The 23,012-nt window shown below is 39.5% G+C and overlaps 2 protein-coding genes, 1 long non-coding RNA gene and 2 pseudogenes across 7 annotated transcripts; 4 read left to right on the top strand and 1 right to left on the bottom strand.

The window, feature by feature from the left end:
- Window positions 1-2,699: 2,699 nt before the first annotated feature.
- Window positions 2,700-3,741, bottom strand: LOC103334619 (uncharacterized). Its single transcript, XR_514270.2, has 2 exons — window positions 3,073-3,741; window positions 2,700-2,967 (listed from the first exon to the last, which is right to left on the bottom strand). It is a non-coding gene; the product is annotated as an uncharacterized LOC103334619 (long non-coding RNA).
- Window positions 3,742-13,099: 9,358 nt separating this feature from the next.
- LOC103334712 (putative anion transporter 5) lies at window positions 13,100-14,438 on the top strand (annotated as a pseudogene).
- Window positions 14,403-19,856, top strand: LOC103334714 (glutamate receptor 3.2-like). 5 transcript variants are annotated; one of them, XM_089055472.1, is made up of 8 exons: window positions 14,403-14,439; window positions 15,692-15,779; window positions 16,255-16,458; window positions 16,564-17,897; window positions 18,001-18,278; window positions 18,459-18,490; window positions 18,575-18,969; window positions 19,253-19,856. In XM_089055472.1, the coding sequence occupies exons 3-8, from the start codon at window positions 16,302-16,304 to the stop codon at window positions 19,760-19,762; spliced, it is 2,706 nt and encodes a 901-aa protein (XP_088911598.1). In that variant the 5' UTR covers window positions 14,403-14,439; window positions 15,692-15,779; window positions 16,255-16,301; the 3' UTR covers window positions 19,763-19,856. The 5 variants fall into 5 exon arrangements, with proteins under 5 accessions (XP_088911598.1, XP_088911599.1, XP_088911597.1 ...); XM_089055473.1 differs by lacking the exon at window positions 14,403-14,439 and adding an exon at window positions 15,315-15,561; XM_089055471.1 differs by lacking the exon at window positions 14,403-14,439 and adding an exon at window positions 15,315-15,590.
- Window positions 19,857-20,057: 201 nt separating this feature from the next.
- Window positions 20,058-21,496, top strand: HSK (homoserine kinase). The gene has a single exon (XM_089055475.1). It carries the CDS (start codon window positions 20,198-20,200, stop codon window positions 21,308-21,310), a length of 1,113 nt encoding a protein of 370 aa, XP_088911601.1. The 5' UTR covers window positions 20,058-20,197; the 3' UTR covers window positions 21,311-21,496.
- Window positions 21,497-22,086: 590 nt separating this feature from the next.
- LOC103334715 (RING-H2 finger protein ATL80 pseudogene) lies at window positions 22,087-22,524 on the top strand (annotated as a pseudogene).
- The last annotated feature ends 488 nt before the right edge of the window (window positions 22,525-23,012 follow it).

Here is a 23,012-nt window from a genome sequence, read left to right as displayed (position 1 = left end):
GGGTATGTATCTGCACTTTTGTATCAGACAAATTTAATCTGTTTTCTACTGTCTAGTTTAGAATAACTCCAACTTATGTTGAAAAATATCAGACATGGAGGGTAATGGGGAAGCAAAGAGAGAGGGGTGGTGGGTCAAAAAGCCCTAGGACAACTTGTCTTTTCTCATCTTTGTACCGTTGGGACTTGGATTTTATGGCTGTCTAAGTTGTGCTTGCTGGGTTTTACACTTTCTCGTGTGTTTCGGTTCCATGCCTTCATGACTCTGATCTCACATAATGATTCATATTGAGATGAGATTTTTCTTGGTTTGTTTTTTTAGGAAGAAAACTAGTGGGAATTTGTGTACAAAAGGAAAAAAGGGTTTATAATATATATAGACGTGAGGTGATGAATCAATGAGATGAGAGTGAGATACTTTATTTTACTTTATAGCAGAAGAAGCAGATCCATGAAAAGTCATTGACCAAAAGCCAAGCCAAGACACTCTTGTAAGTTGTAATTACAACATGGAAAATATCAAGGGAGCTTGAGCACAACTCTTTTTCATTACTTACGGCTTTTGGTTATCTCTCATTCTGGAGATTAATTAAACCATCTTAATTAAGAAAATATTGTTTTAGACTCGTAAAAATCTAACATTCATATATCTTAAAAATCCTTCCTCTTGCTGCAACTAGTGTCTTATTACTATACCAGGTTAGGTTGGCTATGTAAATGTAATTAAGTTAAAGTTGGTTTGGGAGCAATGTGCTTGGCAACGCATTACTCAAATCAGTGGCTTTATATTATTGGAGTCTGTGGCATGAGATCTGCTTTATATTATTGGACTTTATAGCATGGGAATGTGCTATTGTCGTTGTCGACATGGGGTAGGCTTACTAGACCACAGTCTTCATGTTAATAGAGATCATTGGGATCCCAATTTATGGTGAGTACAACCCTAGTTGGTGAAAAATCTCCTTTATGTTGGATTTGATGAGGTGGGGGGAGGGGGGGAGTAAAGTGAAAAGGTGAGAGAGTTTTGGTTTTGGATTCTATATATTTGCTCTACCAAATTCATATCAGTTTTCAATACAGAGACTGCATGCGTGATGATGTTAAGATGGACCACCTCAATTCACATTGAAAAAGGGTCAGAGTCTAGTCTAAGCAACCGATGTGTCTGAAACAAACGGGTGTTCAAATCAATTACCGCCAATTCACATTGCAAAGATGTCAGTGCCAACACAAACAAGTAAACAACACTAACGCACACCAAATGACTCCCTTCGACAAGCTGATCATGATTCATAGCCATGGGAGATCATGATATCATAACACATAAAGTTGTGTTTCAGATTTCAGCTACTTTAATCATGCCTAGAGTTCCAACCCTCATACTCATAATTCGTAATGCTCTATTATTCAATAACAGCAAAAACAATTCTATCCAAGTGAATTAGACTTTAGATTTCAAAGCTATCCCTTAATATTTTATTAATTTTTAATATATTCTTAATAATTTAATTAAAGTACTATTTTAGAAAGAAAAAAAACATTTCAGATAGGATTTTAGAAAAGAAAACTATTTTTGAATAGGATAGGATTAATTTAAAAACAACAGCCGCCCAAAACAACATTTATAACAACTGAAATTTGAGGTTTGCAAAAGAATCAAATTTGGGACATCTTTCAATTTTAGGAAAATTAGTATAAGAACAAAGAGCCTTTTTTTTTTCTTTTTTTTTTTAAAAAAACTTTTGTATATATACATAATTTCTCTAATTATTTTGTTTCATAGGATGTTGATTATAATGTTTCCATTCAAAGAATAAATAAAAATATTAAAGACTATTTCCATGTCTTTTGACATAGGCTCCTTTAATTTTAGTAAACTTCACATGTAGAAGACTATTTCCATGTCCATAGGCTCCATACAACATCAAATGGTTCATGCCAAAAAGCAAGTATCTGCACTTTTGTATCAAACAAATTTAATCTGTTTCTACTGTCTAGTCTGCATCATGAACCACCTCAATTCACTTTGAAAAATATCAGACAAATGTTCATTGCCTTTTTGCCCTTCCCAGCACGTTATCTCTTCCGTATTGGGTTGGCTCTACATTGTGGTCCATGGTCCAGAACATGAATCTTTGAAAAAAGTAAAGAGTTAAAGTGAAATGGTGAGTTTTGGATTCTATTCCGAAATGGGGAATGGAGGGTAATGGGAAGCAAAGATAGTGGGGTGGTGGGTCTTTCTTTTTTTGCATTTACGCATTTACTGCAAGAGAATCAAATCTCTAACACACACTGCCAAAGCCCAATGAGTTCTTTGTCATCCTTGACTGCATCTGCCATGTGATTACAATTGCCCAACTTGAGCAAGAAAACCTCTTTCAGTCGGGCACATATGTGTTGCATCACACTTGTTTAAATGCATATGCCGGACAGTTTTGTTAGCCAAATGGAAGAGATTTGTTATGATAACAGCAACAGAGCACAAGTGACCAAACAAACAAAATCAAAGGAAGCTGCACAACACCCAAACACAATCTGGAAATCCTTCAAGTGTATCGAAGACCGTGGCTGGGGTGGGCAGAAGTGCCAGATATCACAAACTTGTCTTACTAACTTCTCTAACAGAAAATGGGACTTACGTAGGCTGATTACCAGTCTGTAAAGTGTTTGCATTATGTAACTGACTCTAGCTTCACCATATAAGGATGAGTTAGCAATGTAATTCAGTGTATAAACACAAACTTCAATTAAAAATACAACTTCTCTCTGAATGTTTTCTCTAAGATTTTCTCAGCCTCTCTGATATTTTCTGTTTCTCCAAAGACAAATAACACATAAATCAAATATAGCCATTAAAGTCAGAATACAACGAAGCAGTGGCATAACTTTAATTTTAAATAATTACATCTTCCATAAAATATAGCCACTCATCATGAATCTCAGCCCCCAACTTCTCTCACACTTCACCCTGCACAGGAAAAAAAAAATCCAAGAGGGATCTTTGGTTAGTGCGAGATGTCAAAAAAAGAACAAAGGGAAAAAATAAATAAATAAAACCAGATTTTTCTGTTACCTCCTGTACTGAACTGGCACAATATCAGCTTTTTTCTTTGCAATTTCAGCGAATAACTGATGAGGTTAAGGAATACTTATATTCCTTGAAAAACATCACAGATGCCAAAAAATCAGCTTGTGCTCTAAGGGTATTCTTTGGAGCACAAATTGTTTTTTAGCATCTGTGACTTCTTCCAAAGAATGTAAGTATTCCTCAACCTCATCAGTTGGGAATCTATTGGAACACTTCCTTGAATTAACTTCTTAGGTGAAAGTTGTGTGGAGGTAAGAAGAAGAGGATGAGAAGCCGAGAGGGTGAGTTGCAGAGGTGAGTTAGTGAGAAGTTGAGAGTTAAAGGTGAGAAGAAGAGGATGAGATGGTGAGACTTTATAGTGAGTTGCAAGCAACGTGGACAAGTGACTCAGTAGCTAGGTAGTTCAGCCCTTAGAAGGGTAAAAAAAATCCTAGCCCATTTATTAGCCAATCCGACCTTATCACTCCAAGACAAAATAAAAAGTAAAAGACAATGAAGATTATCTCCCCTGTCTCATCCTTTTTCTTTTATTTATTTATTTTATTTTTGTTTTCCTTCTCTTCTTTTTCTTCTTCTTGTACTCGTAGTTTTCTTTTTTGTTTTCCTTTCTCTCCTCAACCTCCGTCCTGTTCTTGTACTTTTTTTTCTTATTTCTTGTAATCTATTTCTAATTTTTTTTAATGTATAATTGGGAAAGTATGTTGTTTTTTAGAATATAGTTGAAGATGTAGAAGTAAATCATGGAAGTGTTTAATATATTGTCTATAGTTTGGGAATTATCATTAAAATTGTCAAAATTTTAAAATATATTTTTGGATTTGAAGAATTAGCCTAAAAATTAGTCCTAGTCATTTTTGAATTTTGGGTCCGAGCCTGACTGAGTTTAACCAAAAATGCTATTAGCCTTACAATGCATGGTGTGAAATATATATTCAAGCCCCATATAAAGAAACCAGAAAAAGCGATCAATTAACACATAAAGCTGTGATTCAGAATTCAGCTACTTTAATCATGACCACAGTCTTCATGTTAATAGACGTCATTGGGAACTTAATTTAGAGTGAGTACAACCCTATTTGGTGAAAAGTCTCATTTATGTTGGATTTGATGAGGTGGGTGGGGTGAGGTGAAAAGGGGAGAGTTTTTGTTTTGGATTCAATGTCTTTTCTCTTCCCAGCATGCCAGCAAGTTCTTTTAAGAATATCAGACAAAGCAGACACAACATAGCCACGTGAGATCAGCTGTGTTTCAGAATTCAGCTACGTTAATCATGCCTAGAGTTCCAACCCTCATACTCATAATTCCTAATGCTCTATTATTCAATGACAGCAAAAACAATTCTATCCAAGTGAATTAGGCTTTAGACTTGAAGCTGACCAAAAATGTTACTAATAAATCTCCCTATCTTCATATGCCACTCTGTGCAGGCACGAACCCAGGCTTGTTGCATGTGTTGCATGCAGAGATTTAATATCTTTGATTTTGGTTCTGTATCAGCACTTTTGTATCAGACATATTTAATCTGTTTCTACTGTCTAGTTTAGAATAACTCCAACCTAGCTATGTCGAAAAATATCAGACAAATGTTGATTACCTGTTTGCCCTTCCCAGCACGTTATCTCTTCTGTGTTGGGTTGGCTCTGCATTGTTGTCCATGGTCCATAACATGAATCTTTGAAAAAAGTAATGAGCTGAAGTGGAATGGTGAGTTTTGGATTGTATTCCGAAATAGGAAATGGAGGGTAATAAATGGGGAAGCAAAGAGAGAGAGTGGGGCGGTGGGGAGAAAAACTTTCCTGGCAGCGGTGGGACTTTCTTTTTCTGCATTTACTGCAGAAGAATCAAATCTCTAATACGGGTGGTGGGCTGGTGGGTCTTTCAAGGCCCTTATAATGAGTTAGATTAGCATCATCGATCGAAGATCTTCTTTGCTTCTGCAAATCTGCCAACTGTTGAATGCAGAGAGCGCATGCAATGCAATATGGTCGTCGTCAGATTTTTGAATCCAACACGCTTCCCCTTTTCCTGTTGGCTTTCTCCGTCACATAAGTTATAGAGACATTTGATCCATCAGTGGATCCAATGCTCCGTCTGCACATAACACATAAAATAACAAGAGGACGCAAAATATAAAAATATTAAAGAGTTGAGCTTTCACAATTGATATTAACATCAATGAGCCAAATATATTGACATCATGTTTTTAATGATGGAGATTTAGACAGGTAATGGACTCAAATAATAAACACACATCTTGAAGCTGACCAAAAGAGTCACTAATAAATCTCCCTATCTTCATATGCCACTCCTCCAGGGTCAGATTGTTATTAAAAATAATTGACCTTTTTGGGATTCATTGTCTAAATTATGGGTAGTTTTCTTACCCCAAAAACAAAAACAAAAACAAAAATATTATGCCCATAATATAGTTAAGGCTCCATGCATTTTCAGCTTATTTTCAGCAAGTAAAACATGGGTTTTGATTCTTATTTACAACTTGTTGTTTTTTCATGCATGTTCACATAAATTGTGTTGGTTAAACAAGAATCAGTATTACACTAATAATTTAATTAAATAATTAAATAAAACAATAGATAACATCACCAAAAAGAAAAAGAAAAAAAAACACTTGTTAGGAAAGGGAAAGTTTTCTATGTGCCACTTGCTCAGAATACCAGTGAATTATGTGGACAAGATTTCCAAAGCGTTCAGACCCGAAAAAAAATCAAATAAATCCAAAGCGTTATTTGATTTGATTGTCACTAACTTTCGTCAGCACATGCATTTGCTATGTAGAAAGAGTGGGGTGACCTAATCAAGCAAAGGCACTATACCCTCTACATTATATTATGGCTATGCCTGTTCACAAGTACCTGGAGGCTGGGCAGCTCAGAGAATAGGAGGAAGGTGTGTTCTTCTCCTCTCATTTGTGACGTGGTTGTGGGAGCAAATATCGTCCCACTAGAATATTCGTCTAAGATTTCTTCGTCTTCTCCACTTCTCTTTCTCCCTGCAAAACAGATCGGGGTAAAAGGACCACACCGGGGGGTGTTGGCCAAAGGCCCTCCGATGCCTAAGTTAGGTAGGGTATTTCAAGGAAAACCGGGTGGCCGGAGCCGTGTGTGGTGGCCGGAGCCTTGTGTCAGAGAGAGAAAGAAAGTGGTGGCTAGGGTTTGTGAGAAATAATTTCTGCAGAGTTTCAGTAGGAATTTAGACGTACCTTGACCTTTGTGCGTAGCCAAGTATTTATAATGGTCTCGGAGATTAGGGTTTCAGAGGAATAATTCCATAGATGGAAGGGAATTATTCCTCCCCTATTTGGAATTGATTTGATTAATTAGGGATTTGATTTATTAGGGTAAATCAAATCCCTAATCGTGGTAGGTATCAGATCAAATCCTAATTTAATTAGGTAACTCCTCATTTAATTGGGAATTGGGGTAGGAATCAAATCAATTCCCAACTTAATTAGGTAATTCTCAATTTAATTGGGTAACTCCCAATTAAATTGAGTAACTCCTAATTAGGTTGAGTAATTTCCAATTAGGTCAAATAATCCCCAAATGGAAGGAATTATTTGACCTAGGGTATGATTTAATTAGGTTCCCACAAATGCCCCCCAGCTTCTGCATGGCACATGGTGGCATGTAGGAGATGTGAATTGTTTTTGGGCTGTCCATGTAACGGCTTCCTCCTTGGATTTGGGCTCCTGAATGGAGGAGGCTTTGACTTGCCAACTGGTCTTTGACTTGGGCTGTCCACCAGAATCGGGCCGAGGCGAAGGGCCACCTTTGGAGCAGGCGCTTGAGTTGGCTTATTTGTGGTTGATCCAAACCGCTTCAATTCCTTCTTTTGTGTCATGAACTAGGAACAGATGAGTGAAGGCGATCATGTGTGGAGCACGGACATGTTGGAAGTCAGCGCGATGGGTAGGGAGGTTGGCGACGGTCCGCCATTCCTCTCACCTACATGTGATGGTAAGTCGCATCCCTTTGATCTGCCATGAGCCATGGAATTCTTTCGTGTGTCCGATCGACTTCTTCGCTTGTAGAAAATGATATCCACAAGAAGCTCGATCTCGACCCAGACAAGACCAATGTTCATCAAGCTTTGAACATCCTTGCCAGGTTCTGTGGATTGCGTTGGTTGCTGAGTGAACATCGGAAAAGGTGGTGGCCTGCCCCCCGAAGATGTTGAAAGATGGGAGTTGCATGGCTCGAACCTAGATGATCTGCTAGTTGAGCAGGAGAAGTCCTCGACCAAGCTTCCTCATTCTTCCACGAGCAAGCCTTCCGTAAGGGGGTCTCGTCTACTGAGAATGTCCATATGGGAGTTGCTTCTTCATATTCCAGGATCAAGCACCTCGTCAGCGCAAACAGTAAGAAGATCAATGGCATGCAAGAGGTCCGGATATTCTGCTGTATCCGCCGAACCGCCTAAAACCCATGATCTACCCCGTGAGGAGGCTGTTGAAAAGCAGGGTTTGAGTTGCTTGTGCCGATCCTGAGATCAAATTGAGAGGATTGTACATCCGTCTAGCAATCACGATTCGTCTGCAAAGCCACGAACAGTCAAGCGCGGAGCTGACTCAATGTTGCAAGTTACGCCAAGAGAGCTAAAGAGTCGTCTGCTCGAGCAAAGAGTCCTTGTTGCACGAACTGCCGATCCAGAAGTGGTGATAGCTCCGCTGGTCAAGTTCGACACTCATGTTGAAGCCACGGAGGCATCCAAGCATGAGATTGTTGCTAATGCGTACAAACAGGATACTCGGATTGCAGGAATAGTGCTTCTCCTTGTTGCCCTTTCGAACATGAAGACGGTAAGCAGCTTTATCTTGACCTGCCCCCTGCTCAAAGTGAGCAGAGCAATGTTGTGGATGCAAGCGGTTGAAGAGCAGATAATGATGAAGCTGCAATGGAGGAAGACAACTCCCAAGGTGGCGTAGCTGATAAGGTTAGACCATATGCGAAGGAGCAGGCAGGTGAGGCCGTTGAGTAGATGGTGCTAGTTGGCTGCTTTGTTATGGAATTTTCAGTTGTTTTTCAAACTTCAATTCTCATTGTATCTTGTAAGTGTACGTCCGGAGACATAGCACTTGAAAGAGATTCCATTGAGTTTGTACTCGTGAAGTAGCTTGCCCACAATGGAGGTAAGGCTCGTCGCCTGTGTGCGTATGTCGGGGACATGACGCTTGAAAAGACTCCATAAAGTTTGTACTCAAAGAGTAGCCTGTCTTCAGTGGAGGTGAGACTTGTCGCCTACGAGCGTATGTCAGGGACACAATGCTCGAAATAAAAAGATTCCATTGAGTTTGTGCTTCGCGAAGCAGCTTGTCTGCAATGGAGATGAGGCTTGTCGCCTACGAGCGTATGTTAGGGACACAATGCTCGAAAAAGACTCCATTGAGTTTGTGCTTCGTGAAGTAGCCTGTCTGCAATGGAGACGAGGCTTGTCGCCTGCGAGCGTATGTCGGGACACAACACTCGAAAATGACTCCATTGAGTTTGTGCTTCGTGAAGCGGCTTGTCTGCAATGGAGATGAGGCTTATCGCTGCGAGCGTATGTCGTGACATAACGCTCAAAAGACTCCATTGAGTTTGTGCCGTGGAGCGGCTTGTCCGCAATGGAGATGAGGTGACAAGCTTGTTGCTGCGAGCGTATGTCGTGGACACAACGCTCGAAAAAGACTCCATTGATTTGATGAAACCAAACAGGAAGGCCCTACGTGGGTGTAACTTCCTCGCCACCTGCTCCAGAAGAGTCGGCTTGCCTCCACCCATTACCTGGACAGCCCAAGTCAAAGAACAGTTGGCAAGTCAAAAGCCTCCTCCATTCAGAGCCCAAATCCAAGGAGGAAGCCCATACTGGACAGCCCAACAAACAATTTGCATCTCCTACATGCCACCACGTGCCATGCAGAAGCTGGGGGGCATTTGTGGGAACCGAATTAAATCATACCCTAGGTCAAATAATTCATTCCATTTGGGGATTATTTGACCTAATTGGGAATTACTCAACCTAATTGGGAGTTACTCAATTTAATTGGGAGTTACCCAATTAAATTGAGAATTACCTAATTAAGTTGGGAATTGATTTGATTCCTACCCCAATTCCCAATTAAATGAGGAGTTACCTAATTAAATTAGGATTTGATCTGATACCTACCACGATTAAGGATTTGATTACCCTAATAAATCAAATCCCTAATTAATCAAATCAATTCCAAATAGGGGAGGAATAATTCCTTTCCATCTATGGAATTATTCCTCCGAAACCCTAATCTCCGAGACCATTATAAATACTTGGCTACGCACAAAGGTCAAGGTACGTCTAAATTCCTACCGAAACTCTGCAGAAATTATTTCTCACAAACCCTAGCCACCACTTTCTTTCTCTCTCTGACACAAGGCTCCGGCCACCCGGTTTTCCTTGAAATACCCTACCTAACTTAGGCATCGGAGGGCCTTTGGCCAACACCCCCCGGGTGTGGTCCTTTTACCCCGATCTGTTTTGCAGGGAGAAAGAGAAGTGGAGAAGACGAAGGAATCATTGGCGAATATTCTAGTGGGACGAAATTTGCTCCCACAGTGGTCTTTAACTTATGCCTTTGTCCCGTTAGACCCGGATTGCGTCACGATGATGGTTTTGGCTCGGTTGCTTGTTGGTGTGGCACAAGGCTTCATGTTCCCTCCAATCCACTCTGTTCCTGCTCAATGGGTGCCTACACATGAGAGGTCTAGGTCTAGGCAATATATGCTTCAATTTTTTTTTTTTTTTAAAGCCTCCTAGCACCATCAAACATATACGAACAATTCACAATAACAGACAATGGTATCATATATATTTCACATAACCGAAAATTACAACATGATAATTATATATTAAAAAAGAGAGAGAGAGAGAGAGAACAAAACCATTTTAAAAAATAAATAAACAAGTAAAGCATTAAATGAACTAAGTAGATTAAACTGCAAACTGAGTTTAATCAAAATGCTATTAGGCTTACAGTACATGGTGTGAAATATGTAGCAAATACATTCAGGCCACATATAAAGAAACCAGAAAAAGCTTCCCATCTCGATCAATTACTCCTAAACTGTGGAAAAGTATATATGCAATTAGCAGTGTACAAAATAATGAAGTAACATGAACATTAGAGTGTTCTTGCACTATTTTATATAACTATCCAGAAATTTTAGAAATACCTCACTCATTGCTTTTTGTTCTATTTTGCGGGCACACCAATATATATATATATATATATATATATATCAGTAAACTTCACATGTAGAAGACTATTTTCATGTCCATATAGGCTCCATACAGCATCAAATGGTTCATGCCAAGAAGCAAGTATAAGCAATTAAACTATCATACCTCTAAGGGAAAATTGAATCTCAAAATCACATACATTTTACCTTTTTTTAATTAAAAATAATAATAAATTTATATAAAAAAAACCTACATCTTATGAGTCGGATAAGTGAGCGTTCTGAAAATGGAATGATGGGGTTTGGATCTAATTGTGATCAGAGGTTTAACATGGAAATGCAAACAAAGGGAAAGGGAGGTGAGGAGGAAGACGAAATTGAAATCACGAAATTGCCCTTTAGTTTAATACAACTATGAATGTCACGTCATCGTTTAACGGAAAACTTGACAGTTAAACTAACGGAGGTATGAAAATTGTAGTAAAACAAAAGATTTTTTGTTTTTTTTTGGGGGTCTGAAGTAAAATTAGAGTTAAGGTATGAGACCATGGATGGACTCATGATCTCAAAATACTTTATGTACAAACCTACTAAAATGATAGATTACTATACGGTGACGCGTGAATTTCATTGATTACAAAAAATACATAATGGGACATAATGAGCCCCTCAAAATGCATCTAGTACAACCTTAAATAAAAACAACATTAAACTAAAAGAAAAAAGTAATTAATTTTTTTTTTTAATACAAGTGATAATCTAAAGAGAAGAAAGTTTCTCACACATATGCTAATAAATAATATATTCATAATGATGTTGAGAGATTAATAAAAAAAAAATACCAGCAATTAATAAATAATTTGTGAGTAAAAGATTAAGCAAAATTAAAGAGTGGTAAATGATTTTGGTGGTGTGATAATTTTGAAGAAATAGGTGGATTTTATTGGGAAAATTGAATAGCACAAAAACTTTAGGAAAAGAAAACTGATGTTGGTAAATATATATATTTTTTCTTTTTTGGGAGGTACATCAATAATTGGGGAAGGGGAATAACCTAATATTTACAATGTGCCTGTTGGGGGAGTTCGAACCCCAGACCTTGGGTTTGGACCAATCTCCTACTCACTCACTAGAACCATGGTAGGTAGGACGCCAGTGGCAATTGATGTTGATATTAATTTTCTAAAAATTGCCATTGGTATTAATTGCACAAATAATATCGAAGTGGTTTGAACTTTGAGTGCATAGGTGTTGATGGGCGAATATTAACTTTGGGCTATAAAAAATCAAGACATATGGGCTATAATCTAGGTTAGCATGTGTATAGATTCATTCTTGTATAAGACTGAGATAAACAAAAAAAACTTCGTATAACAACATGTGAAATCTATGAATACCATGTTATCGTTTAATGAAAAAATTAATAGTCAAACTATGAAATTGAAGTAAAATCAAAATTTAGGCATGAGACTATCTAAGATATATTTGTACATCGACAATTGATACGAAACCTATAAACTTCTAACAATCACCGTTTCTAGAGATACAACGTATACAAAGAACATATGCTTGTTACTGAGATCAAGGGAATAAATAAATGACTATAAAAGTTATAGTTCATAGCTTTAAGCTGTGTTTGAACTCCATGATGATGAAATAGAAATAGAGCTATATCTAATTTGCTCAAAATTCAATAGGGAACCGATATGTCTAAAACAAACAGGAGTTCAAATCAATTACGAATTCACATTGCAAAGATGTCAGTGCCAACACAAACAAGCAAACAACACTAACGTACACCCACACACCAAATAACTCCTTTCGAGAAGGTGTTCATGATTCATGGCCATGTGAGATCATGATCTCAAAACACAAGTGTTGGGTTCGGCTCGCTTGCATGATACAATTAGTCTACTTATTGAAGATGGGTTTTAGAGTGAAAGGGCTAAATCTACTATTGGAGATGGCTTTATGTGTTTGATGGATGGCAGGCCCAGTGATATGTACTGATTCAACCAAAGAATAATAACGTTACAAAAGGCCCCATTTAAAAAAATTATAATAATAAATTATTGTCCTTCAAACTACGTTCTTGTTGCCTTCACCCAACATCACCATCACTGTCTCCCAAAATACATTCTTGGGAACTTGTAACAACTAAAATCCACCCAAAACAAAATTTATAACAACAGAAATTTGAGGTTTGCAAAATATTTCAATGTTAGGAAAATGAGTATCAGGCCAAAGAGCTTTTTTATTTTTATTTTTTTGTATATATGAGATACCTTAATTTCTGTAATAATTTTGTTTTTTTTAGGTGAGCTTTCACAATTGATATTCACATCAATGACATTAAATTAGAAGCCATTTTCATGACATGTTTTTGTTTCTAATGATGGAGATTTAGACAGGTAATGGACCCAATAATAAACACAAATCTTGAAGATGAGTCACTAATAAATCTCCCCTATCTTCATATACCACTCTGAGGTCTTTTTTTTTTTAAAAAAAAATTTAAAATTATGCCCATAATAAGCTATGTCATGTCACTCAAATTTCACCAATTGTGCCCATAATATAGTTAAGGCTCCATGCATTTTCAGCTTCTTTTCAGCAAGTAAAACATGGGTTTTGATTCTTATTTACAACTTGTAGTCTTTTCATGCATGTTGACATGAACTGACCACCCATATACACAGATTTCCAGAGGCATGAGCTTGCTGCTATATTCTTCTTCCAATAGCACTTCTTAATAAGGGAAAAATTTTCTGTGTGCCATTTGCTCAGAATACCAGTGAATTATGTGGACAAGATTTCCAAAGCGTTATTTGATTGTCATTCTAACTTTCATCAGCACATTCATTTGCTATGTAGAAAGAGTGGGATTCTCAATTGCTTACACAGCAGCAGCTGATGCTGCTGGTGTGACCCAATCAAGCAAAGGCACTATACTGTCTACATTCTATTATGGCTATGCCTGTTCACAAGTCCCTGGAGGCTGGGCAGCTCAGAGAATAGGAGGAAGGTGTGTTCTTCTCCTCTCATTTGTGACGTGGTCTCTAACTTATGCCTTTGTCCCGTTAGACCCGAATCGCATCACGATGATGGTTTTGGCTCGGTTGCTTGTTGGTGTGGCACAAGGCTTCATGTTCCCTTCAATCCACTCTGTTCTTGCTCAATGGGTGCCTCCACATGAGAGGTCTAGATCTGTTTCTCTTACAACTTCTGGAATGTACCTTGGTGCAGCTGCAGGAATGCTTGTGGTTCCAAGCCTTGTGAAGTTGAGAAGCCCCCAATTTGTATTTTTGGCTGAAGCAACTTTAGGTACTATATGGTCTGTGGTTTGGTTAAACTATGCTAGCAACCCACCTCAATCTGAGCTTCCAAAAGCTACAACAGTTACTGGGTTTCGAGAAGTATTGTTGCTAATCAAAGGAGGTCATGAAAAGATCAAAGTGGAGGAACAGAACGAACGAAATTGTAATAGAACAGAAAGTATCCCATGGAAGATTATTTTTGGGAGCTTACCAAATTTGGGCTATTGTAGTGAATAATTTCACTTTCCATTATGCTTTGTATGTGATGATGAATTAGCTCCCAACATACTTTGAACAAGGCCTCCAGCTTAGTCTTCAGGACATGGGGAGTTACAAGATGGTGCCTTATCTCAACATGCTCATATTCTCAAACATTGGTCGAGTGATTGCTGATCACTTGATCACAAAGAGGCTCTTGTCTGTGACTGCAACCAGGAAGCTTTTGAACACTTCAGGGTTCATAGTTGCTTCTCTTGCATTGATGGCACTGCCCATTTTCAGAACTTCCCTTGCGGCTGTGATTTTTTCTTCTGTGGCCCTTGGTTTCTTGGCATTAGGGAGAGCTGGGTTTGCAGTAAATCACATGGATATTGCTCCCAAGTATGCAGGAATTGTGATGGGAGTGTCTAATACAGCTGGTACATTGGCTGGCATAATTGGGGTTGATCTCACTGGGAAGCTTCTTGAAGCTGCTAAGTTTGCTCATTCGGATCTTTCGAATCCGGAAAGCTGGAGATCAGTGTTCATGATACCAGGGGTGCTTTGCATTTTCAGCTCACTTGGGTTTTTACTCTTCTCAACTGGGGAGAGGATTTTTCACTGAGGTAGGCTTGTTAACAGCAGATATCATCAGGCTTTAAAAATTAAAAAAAAAAATGATTTCTGAATTGGATATGTAAAGGTCTGCATTCATGTGAAATGTAAATGAGTTGAATATATATAAAAATTCAAGTCTTCAGCTTCAGTGCATCTGGAAGGCTTATATTTTGTTAGCATGAATAGCTTGAAGCTCATTGGCTCATTCTCTTCCACTTTCAAAACATAATTGTGGTGATTTATTGAGGCCCATGATTCATTCAGTCATTTCTTGGCTGGTTTGTCTTAACATAACACTAGCTAAATATCAAGATTACCATTGGAGCAGGGTCTATGCAAACTGGACATATTTTCAAGCATCCTTCTGTGAATCAAGCAGAATTTATGCTAAGGTGCCATAAGAAACTTCCTTTTAGAAATAGACCATTTTGGTTGTATAATTCAAACCATGAAAGTGTCAGTTGGCACATCAGGAAATAATTTGCAAACATATAATTGAAACACCCTTGAAAACATTGGTTGTTCACTAAATTATGCACAGATGATTCATAATTTTTTTAAAAAAATTGGGCCATTGATTTTATGTTAGAAAAGAAAATTAGATGTGACTAACATTGCAGATGCAGTTTTATGTTATCAATATGTTTGATCACAAAGAAATCAAACATATTGTGAATCTATGATTGTTATTGATTCTCTCATGGTAGCGATGCTGTTTGGGAACTTCAAAAAATCTAAGCAAAAGTAGGGAAGCTTCTACTGATCTGACAAAAGCACCACTAACAATAGACCTATTTTAGTAAATAGGCCATGTAAGGTGTAAACCTTCAATCCAATTTCAGACCACTTTTATGAAAGCAACTCAGAGACAGCATGTTATAATATTCTTTTCACCCTGCCATGGTATAACAATATATCCAATGGTACAAATACCAAACTTAAACAATTCAGCCATTGTTCTGAAGAGTGACTGTTACAAAAGACAAGCAAACTCAATACAACTCCAACAAGATCAAGTGGAAAACCATTTGCCCAAGTTGCTCTCTTTCCCCAGTTTGAAGTATTCTCATCACAAGAATTAAATAATGGAACTATCTTTCCCTCAGCTCCAATGGGCCTCTTCCTTTCTTGTGAGTTTTGACTCTCTAGCTTTACTTCAGTGAGTGTTCATTTTTCTTTATATTTAATTTCTATTTCCTTTTCTGTCTTTGTATGTCACTTGCTATTTCAATTCATTAATCTATCTTCCTTGCTTTTCAGAATAGGTGGTTGTGTACCCCAAACTCTAAGCTCTGCCTCTGGTTCCTCTTCCTTGTCCCCCTCCACCATCCCCAACTTTAACTCTGAGGTGAGTGTGGATTCCTTGAGACACACTGAAAACACCTGAGTTTTCACATTTTTCATGAGATGAGCTTCGTTGTCATTCCTTATATGTCCAAGATGTTGCTTTAGTGCGACAGATTTGTGCTTTTGGTTTGCCCAATTTTCTGTCTGTTGCTTTTGGGTTTCAAGTAGCACAGCTCATAATTTTGATAATTTATTGCGTTTGGTTCTGTTTGTCTGAACTTCCAGTTGGTATTTCTCCTTATTTATGCTTTCTGAATGATGGGGTGGTGCTGTTTTGCTCCTAGTTGAAAATGCCACTGCTTGAGTTTTAAGTTTCTTGTAGTTCACTTTGACATAGAAAGTGATGACTTTGAAGTTGAATTTGGTGGTTCCATTCCTTCATTTTCTTTGAAAATAAGAAACTTGGGGAGGTGCTCAGAATAGTATCACAATGAATCTAGTTTGGGTCGTTTCAATACTCATTATCTGCATACCAGGCTCCACAGAAGGGGCCTCAAGACCTGCCGCCGTGAACGTTGGAGCTATGTGCACATTAGGCACCATCAATGGAAGAGTCTCAAAGATTGCCATTGAGGCTGCTGTGAACGATGTGAACTCTGATCCAACCATTCTTGGTGGAACTAAATTATCTATAACTTTTCATGATTCAAACTTCAGTGGATTTCTTGGCATCATTGGAGGTAATTATTATTATTTTTTATATCTTCTGTATGCCTGCTGTTTTAACTAATTAGGCTGTCTCAAGTACTTAGTATTTATAATGCTTATTTCTTTGTTGATCACAGCATTGAAGTTCATGGAGTCTGATACAGTAGCTATAATTGGTCCACAAACTGCTGTGATGGCTCATGTACTCTCACATCTTGCAAATGAACTTCATGTCCCTCTATTGTCATTCACAGCGCTGGACCCCACCTTATCAAGTCTGCAGTATCCTTACTTTGTCCAAACTGCACCCAATGATCTGTTCCAGATGGCTGCTATTGCAGACATGGTTAGTTATTTTGGTTGGACAGAGGTGGCTGCAATTTTCACTGATGATGACAGCGGTCGAAATGGTGTTGCTGCATTAGGTGATAAACTTGCAGAAAAACGCCACAAGATTTGTTACAAGGCAGCACTGCCACCTGAACCAAAAGCAACTAGAGATGATGTTAAAAATATGTTGGTAATGATTCGAATGATGGAGTCTCGAGTGATTGTTGTACACACATTCGCCAAATCAGGTCTCGTAGTTTTTGATGTCGCCCAGGAACTTGGGATGATGGAGAGTGGATATGTATGGATAGCTACTGCTTGGCTATCCACTGTTTTAGATTCAACTTCACCTCTTTCTTCAAAGACTGCCAACTCTATCCAAGGTGCTCTCACTCTTAGACCACACACACCAGACTCAAAAAGAAAAAGGGCTTTTATATCAAGGTGGAACAAGTTGAGTAATGGCTCTATTGGGTTGAACCCTTATGGTCTATATGCCTATGACACTGTCTGGATGCTTGCTCATGCTATAAATTTGCTTTTGGATCAAGGGGGTACCATTTCCTTTTCCAACATCACTAGTCTAGGTGGTCCTAAGGGAGGAGGGACTGTGAACCTTGGTGCATTGAGCATTTTTCATGGTGGGAAGCAGTTGCTGGACAACATATTGCAAACCAATACAACCGGCCTGACTGGTCCTATAGCATTTCATCCAGATAGATCTCCATTGAATCCTGCATATGATCTCATTAACATAATTGAAAATGGATATCAAAGAATTGGATACTGGTCTAACTATTCCGGGATATCTGTTGTGCCCCCTGAGACATCATCAAACCGGTCGACTTTGAACCAACACTTACACACTGTTGTATGGCCTGGAGGGACAACAGTCAAGCCTCGTGGGTGGGTTTTTCCAAACAATGGAAAGCAATTAAGAATTGGAGTACCAAATCGAGTTAGCTATCGGGACTTTGTATCACGAAGAAATGGTACTGATATAGTTGAAGGATACTGCATTGATATATTCCTTGCAGCTATAAAGTTGCTTCCATATGCAGTTCCATATGAGTTTGTTCTGTTTGGTGATGGTCTCAAGAACCCGAGCTACTACGAGTTTGTAAAAATGATTGCATCAGGAGTAAGTAAAATTTAACAATCACAAGATACTGACTGATATTCTCAAAGAAAAAGAAAATGTTGGCCCATAAAACTTCTATCTGATTTAAGACTTTGTTTTGTAGAAGTTTGATGCTGCTGTAGGTGACATTGCCATCGTCACCAACCGGACAAAGATTGTGGATTTCACTCAGCCATATATAGAGTCAGGGCTAGTTGTGGTGGCTCCAGTTAGGAGGTTAAAGTCGAGAGCTTGGGCTTTCTTAAAGCCATTTAGTCCACTGATGTGGGGTGTCACAGCAGCTTTCTTCCTGATCATTGGATTAGTCATGTGGATTCTGGAACATAGAATAAATGATGAGTTCAGGGGCCCTCCTAGGAAACAGATTGTCACAATCTTATGGTAAATACTTTGTACATTGAACATTCTGACCCGGCTTTTGCATATACTTACTAATTTGTAGGCTATGATTCGCGGTGGCACGAAAGCTGCAGCTCATGAAAGTTGAACTTCTATTGAATTTGAATGCAAATAAACTTATAACAACTTGTACTCATCTGCCTTCATTCTGTTGTTTTTCAGGTTTAGCTTCTCTACCATGTTTTTTGCTCATAGTAAGTTCAATTTTGGTACTACATGCTGTGTTCTTTACCAAGAACTTGAAAGTGTGCTTAAAAGATCCATCTTTGAACTTTCAGGAGAAAATACGGTGAGCACGCTAGGTCGGATGGTGCTGATCATCTGGCTTTTTATAGTTCTAATAATCAACTCAAGTTATACAGCTAGCCTGACATCAATGCTCACAATACAACAACTAGAATCCCCCATTACTGGAATCGATACCTTGGTAACGAGCACCGAACCTATAGGATACCAAATAGGGTCTTTTGCTCAAAACTATTTGGTTGAGGAGCTCAACATCCCAAGATCTAGGCTAGTTCCTCTTGGCTCACCAGAAGCATATGCAGACGCCCTTAAGAAAAGAACTGTTGCTGCTGTGGTTGATGAAAAAGCATATATAGAACTCTTCCTCTCAGAAAACTGCATGTTCTCAATTAGGGGGCAGGAGTTCACCAAAAGCGGGTGGGGATTTGTGAGTATTTCAACATGGTTTTTATTAACTTTTCCAAAATTTTCTTCACTATATGTTGTCAACATGAACATTTTCCGGTTTAGTGTCAATGAAACACATATTTGGTTGACCATTCTCCCAAAACATGCGCAATCTGATCATTCTTTTGTTAGACAGTCTGATATGTTATGTTACATTATCAGACTACGAGTAACTGATCAAGTGAAACAAAACATAATTCCTTATGCTACAAATAACTGATAGATGTGCGATGTCTGAGTGTCTGCTACATGGGTTTTTGCAGGCATTTCCAAGAGACTCTCCTCTAACCATTGACATGTCAACCGCCATTCTCACCCTATCGGAGAACGGCGATCTTCAGAAAATTCATGACAAATGGTTGTCAAGAAAAACATGTGCACAGACCTCTGACCTCATATCAGACCAGCTTCAACTACAAAGCTTCTGGGGACTTTTCCTTATCTGTGGCATTGCAAGCCTTATTGCTCTCTTCATTCACTTTCTGTTGGCACTACGCCAGTTCAGCCGGCATTCCCCCGAAGCTGAAGATCAAACTGAGCCTTCCAGCCATAGCAGGAGAACCTCCTGCTCTGCGCGCCTCCCCATGTTCCTGTCCTTCATCGACGAAAAGGCAAACGAATCGAAAAACAATAACAAGACAAAAAGAAAACGCAAGGAGATGATGGTATCAAATGGGAAGGAGAATTGTGAAAATGACTCGAGGAATATATCCAAGAGAATACAAATCAACAACTCTCAAGAGATACACAGCAATGCTGACAACGACACTTGACTAACTCGTTAAACATCATCAAGCCACCTTTCTAATGATAATAAGTTAATTAAAAGTTAATTAATCATACCATATCATGTTCTCTCACTCTTTTGTGTTAATTATTAATAGAAAACGGTTGGATTATCAAATATGCTTGTCAAATCTGTTCACCATTTCCAAAAAATTGCAAAGAGTATGTAGTCCAAGTAGTTAAAACGTAAAATGCATTTACCATGCAACCGAGGTCTAAATTTTATTCCTCTTTCTTCAATACCGTTTGTACAAATAAATAAAAATTTAGCAGAACCATCATTTGAGAAAAAAAAACACATGAAAAATTGAAAATTCCGGCCCAGCCCATAAAATTCTTCAAAGTCCGTCGTTTCCAAACTCACCCATTTACTTCGACAGCCTAAAACCCCACCCGACACAGCTGCTCACTCTGCGACAACAATGGCGATCTGCCACCAATCTCCGTTCAAACTCTTCACTACAATCCCATCATCATCTTCATCGTCGAAGCCCAAACCCCTTCTCAGATGTAACCTCTCCCTCCCCTCCAGACCCTCCCTCACCTCCACCGAACCCGAACCCGTCTACACCTCCGTCAAGGCCTTCGCGCCGGCCACGGTGGCCAATCTCGGCCCGGGCTTTGACTTCTTGGGCTGCGCCGTCGACGGCCTCGGCGACTTTGTCTCCCTTTCCCTCGACCCGCAGGTCTCGCCGGGCGAGATCTCCATATCTGAGATCTCGGGCGACCACAACTCGAAGAAGCTCAGCAAAAACCCACTCTGGAACTGCGCGGGAATCGCAGCCATTGAAGTGATGAAGATGCTCGGAGTCCGCTCGGTCGGCCTCTCTCTCACTCTGGAAAAGGGACTGCCTTTGGGCTCCGGGCTCGGTTCCAGTGCGGCGAGCGCAGCCGCCGCCGCCGTTGCAGTCAACGAGATTTTCGGTGGAAAATTGGGGATCGATGAGCTTGTGATCGCGGGGCTGAAATCGGAGGAGAAGGTCTCTGGTTACCACGCCGATAATATCGCTCCGGCGATTATGGGAGGGTTTGTGTTGATTCGAAGCTACGACCCGTTGGATTTGATTCCGCTGATCTTTCCGGACGGTAAAGAGCTGTTCTTTGTGTTGGCGACGCCAGAGTTTGAAGCTCCAACGAAGAAGATGAGGGCGGCGCTTCCGGCGGAGGTGGGGATGGCCCACCACGTCTGGAATTCGAGCCAGGCCGGGGCGCTGGTGGCGGCAGTGCTTCAAGGGGACTTGCCGGGGCTGGGAAGGGCCTTGTCAAGTGATAAGATCGTCGAGCCACGGCGGGCTCCGCTGATTCCCGGTATGGACGCCGTGAAGAAGGCGGCGATTGAGGCTGGGGCTTTCGGGTGTACGATAAGCGGGGCGGGGCCCACCGCGGTGGCGGTAACAGATGATCTGGAGAGAGGGAAAGCGATTGGGGAGAGAATGGTGGCGGCGTTTTTGAAGGAGGGGAAGTTGAAGGCGGCGGCGAGTGTGAGTAGGCTCGACCGGGTTGGTGCCAGGCTTGTTAGTACCATTCCCAGATGAAAGTTTTGATTTTTTTCCTTTTGGGTTGGTTGAGACTTTAGATGGGTGTTGTAAACAATGCAAGAAAGAAGAGTGTTTGTGTTCTTGTGGCATTTTGTATTCACAACAAGATTGAAAATGTGTAGTGAATGCGTTTTGTCACAGCCTTTTTAACTTTTTCTATACTTCCAATGTCTTCTTCTTTAATGGCTCCTAGTTGAAAATTCTGCTGCTGCTGCTTGAATTTTAAGTTTTTGTAATCAACTCTTACATGGAAAGTTATTTTCAATACAACTTTCTACCCTATTTCCTATTGTATTAGATCTTTTACCTATGAGATCAATTGAACCTTGAAATTTGCTTCTGTGTTTGTTGCTTCTGTGAATAACAAGAGCTTTCTGGAAATCTGAAAGCAGAAGTTAGTGGTCTTTCTGGTTTTGTAAACAATGCAAGGAGGTGTTTCTGTTTCCATGGCATTTGTATACAAAAGAAATTTGAAAATGTGTAATGAATGTGTTTTGATTGAGCACCAAATTTTTACTGTCCCACATTGTAAATGCAGTTGGCTCTTGTGTCAATCTTTGCTGCAGATTCTTAAGAAATGCTCTAAAGCTGTCAAACTTTAATTGGATGTTTGATGTGTGAACTCACAGTTGGTGAAGCTAAGCAATTTGAGCTCTCTGGTGGTTATAAGTGCTGGTTGGTCAACGATGGTTAGTACATTGTTTACCAAATTCTGATAAATGGGGTCTCTTTTTTTCTGTTAAATCCTCACATTTGATCATTCTCTTAACGATATGGCTCTCCAGTTTGTGTTTTGCGTTGGCAAAACTCCCATTATCGTCATTTTTGTTCCATTGTTAAGCATCCTAGGAGCCTTTGTCATTGTCATGATCATCCGGCCAATATTATGGCTTGCATCACGGTTGTGCCGTCCCATGGCCAGAGCTAGGCTCTCCTCACCTCAGCCTCCTGGCCCTCTGCCTGACCAAGACCTGCACGAAAGGAATCTCCGGGCGCTTCCAAGAGTCTCATATAATGCAGCAGGTGATGCAAGATTCACAGAATGTGCAATCTGCTTGATGGAGTTTGTGGACGGAGATGTAATCAGGGTGTTGCCTTATTGTGGTCATGGATATCATGTGAGCTGTGTTGACAGGTGGCTGAAGTGCCATTCTTCATGCCCATCCTGTCGTGGCACCGTGGCTATTATGGAAGAGAGGTGCCCAAAATGAAGTTGATTTTGAACTCATAGATTGGAGTTTGGAGCTCTAAAGAAGGGCTACAATATTTTCTATGCAAGTTTCATTTTTACCACAGAAAAAATGTGGGAACTGTGTCTGGTTCTGTTAATTTGCTGATCTTTACATCAAAATGGTCAACTACTGAACATGATCTTCAGTTGAAAACTTTGTACTTGGTTCCTCATTTCCTTTGTGCGTTTAAGATTCACTCGTCGGCATCAGGACATAAAATACAAAAACAGAGGGTTTGAACTCATTCAGAAGGTGGGTTGAATACAGAAATGGAGATATGTGGGATCAAACTAGCAAACGTTCTTTTACCCCATTTGTTTTCAGGAAATTTGCCTTTTTCGTGTGTATGCCATTTTTTTTAATTTACTTTATCTGAGATTGAGATTGTTCCTGGCAGAGTCTGATTAAGAACTGTTCACAACACGAATAAGAAGATAAGAATCATCACTGGACATGCTTAAAATCTC

Source organism: Prunus mume, linkage group LG6 (assembly GCF_029339155.1).
Source record: "Prunus mume cultivar Tortuosa linkage group LG6, ASM2933915v1, whole genome shotgun sequence".
Classification (NCBI taxonomy): Eukaryota; Viridiplantae; Streptophyta; class Magnoliopsida; order Rosales; family Rosaceae; genus Prunus; species Prunus mume.
The sequence above is the reverse complement of the archived record's forward strand: the minus strand, read 5'-3'. Positions and strand labels throughout refer to the sequence as shown.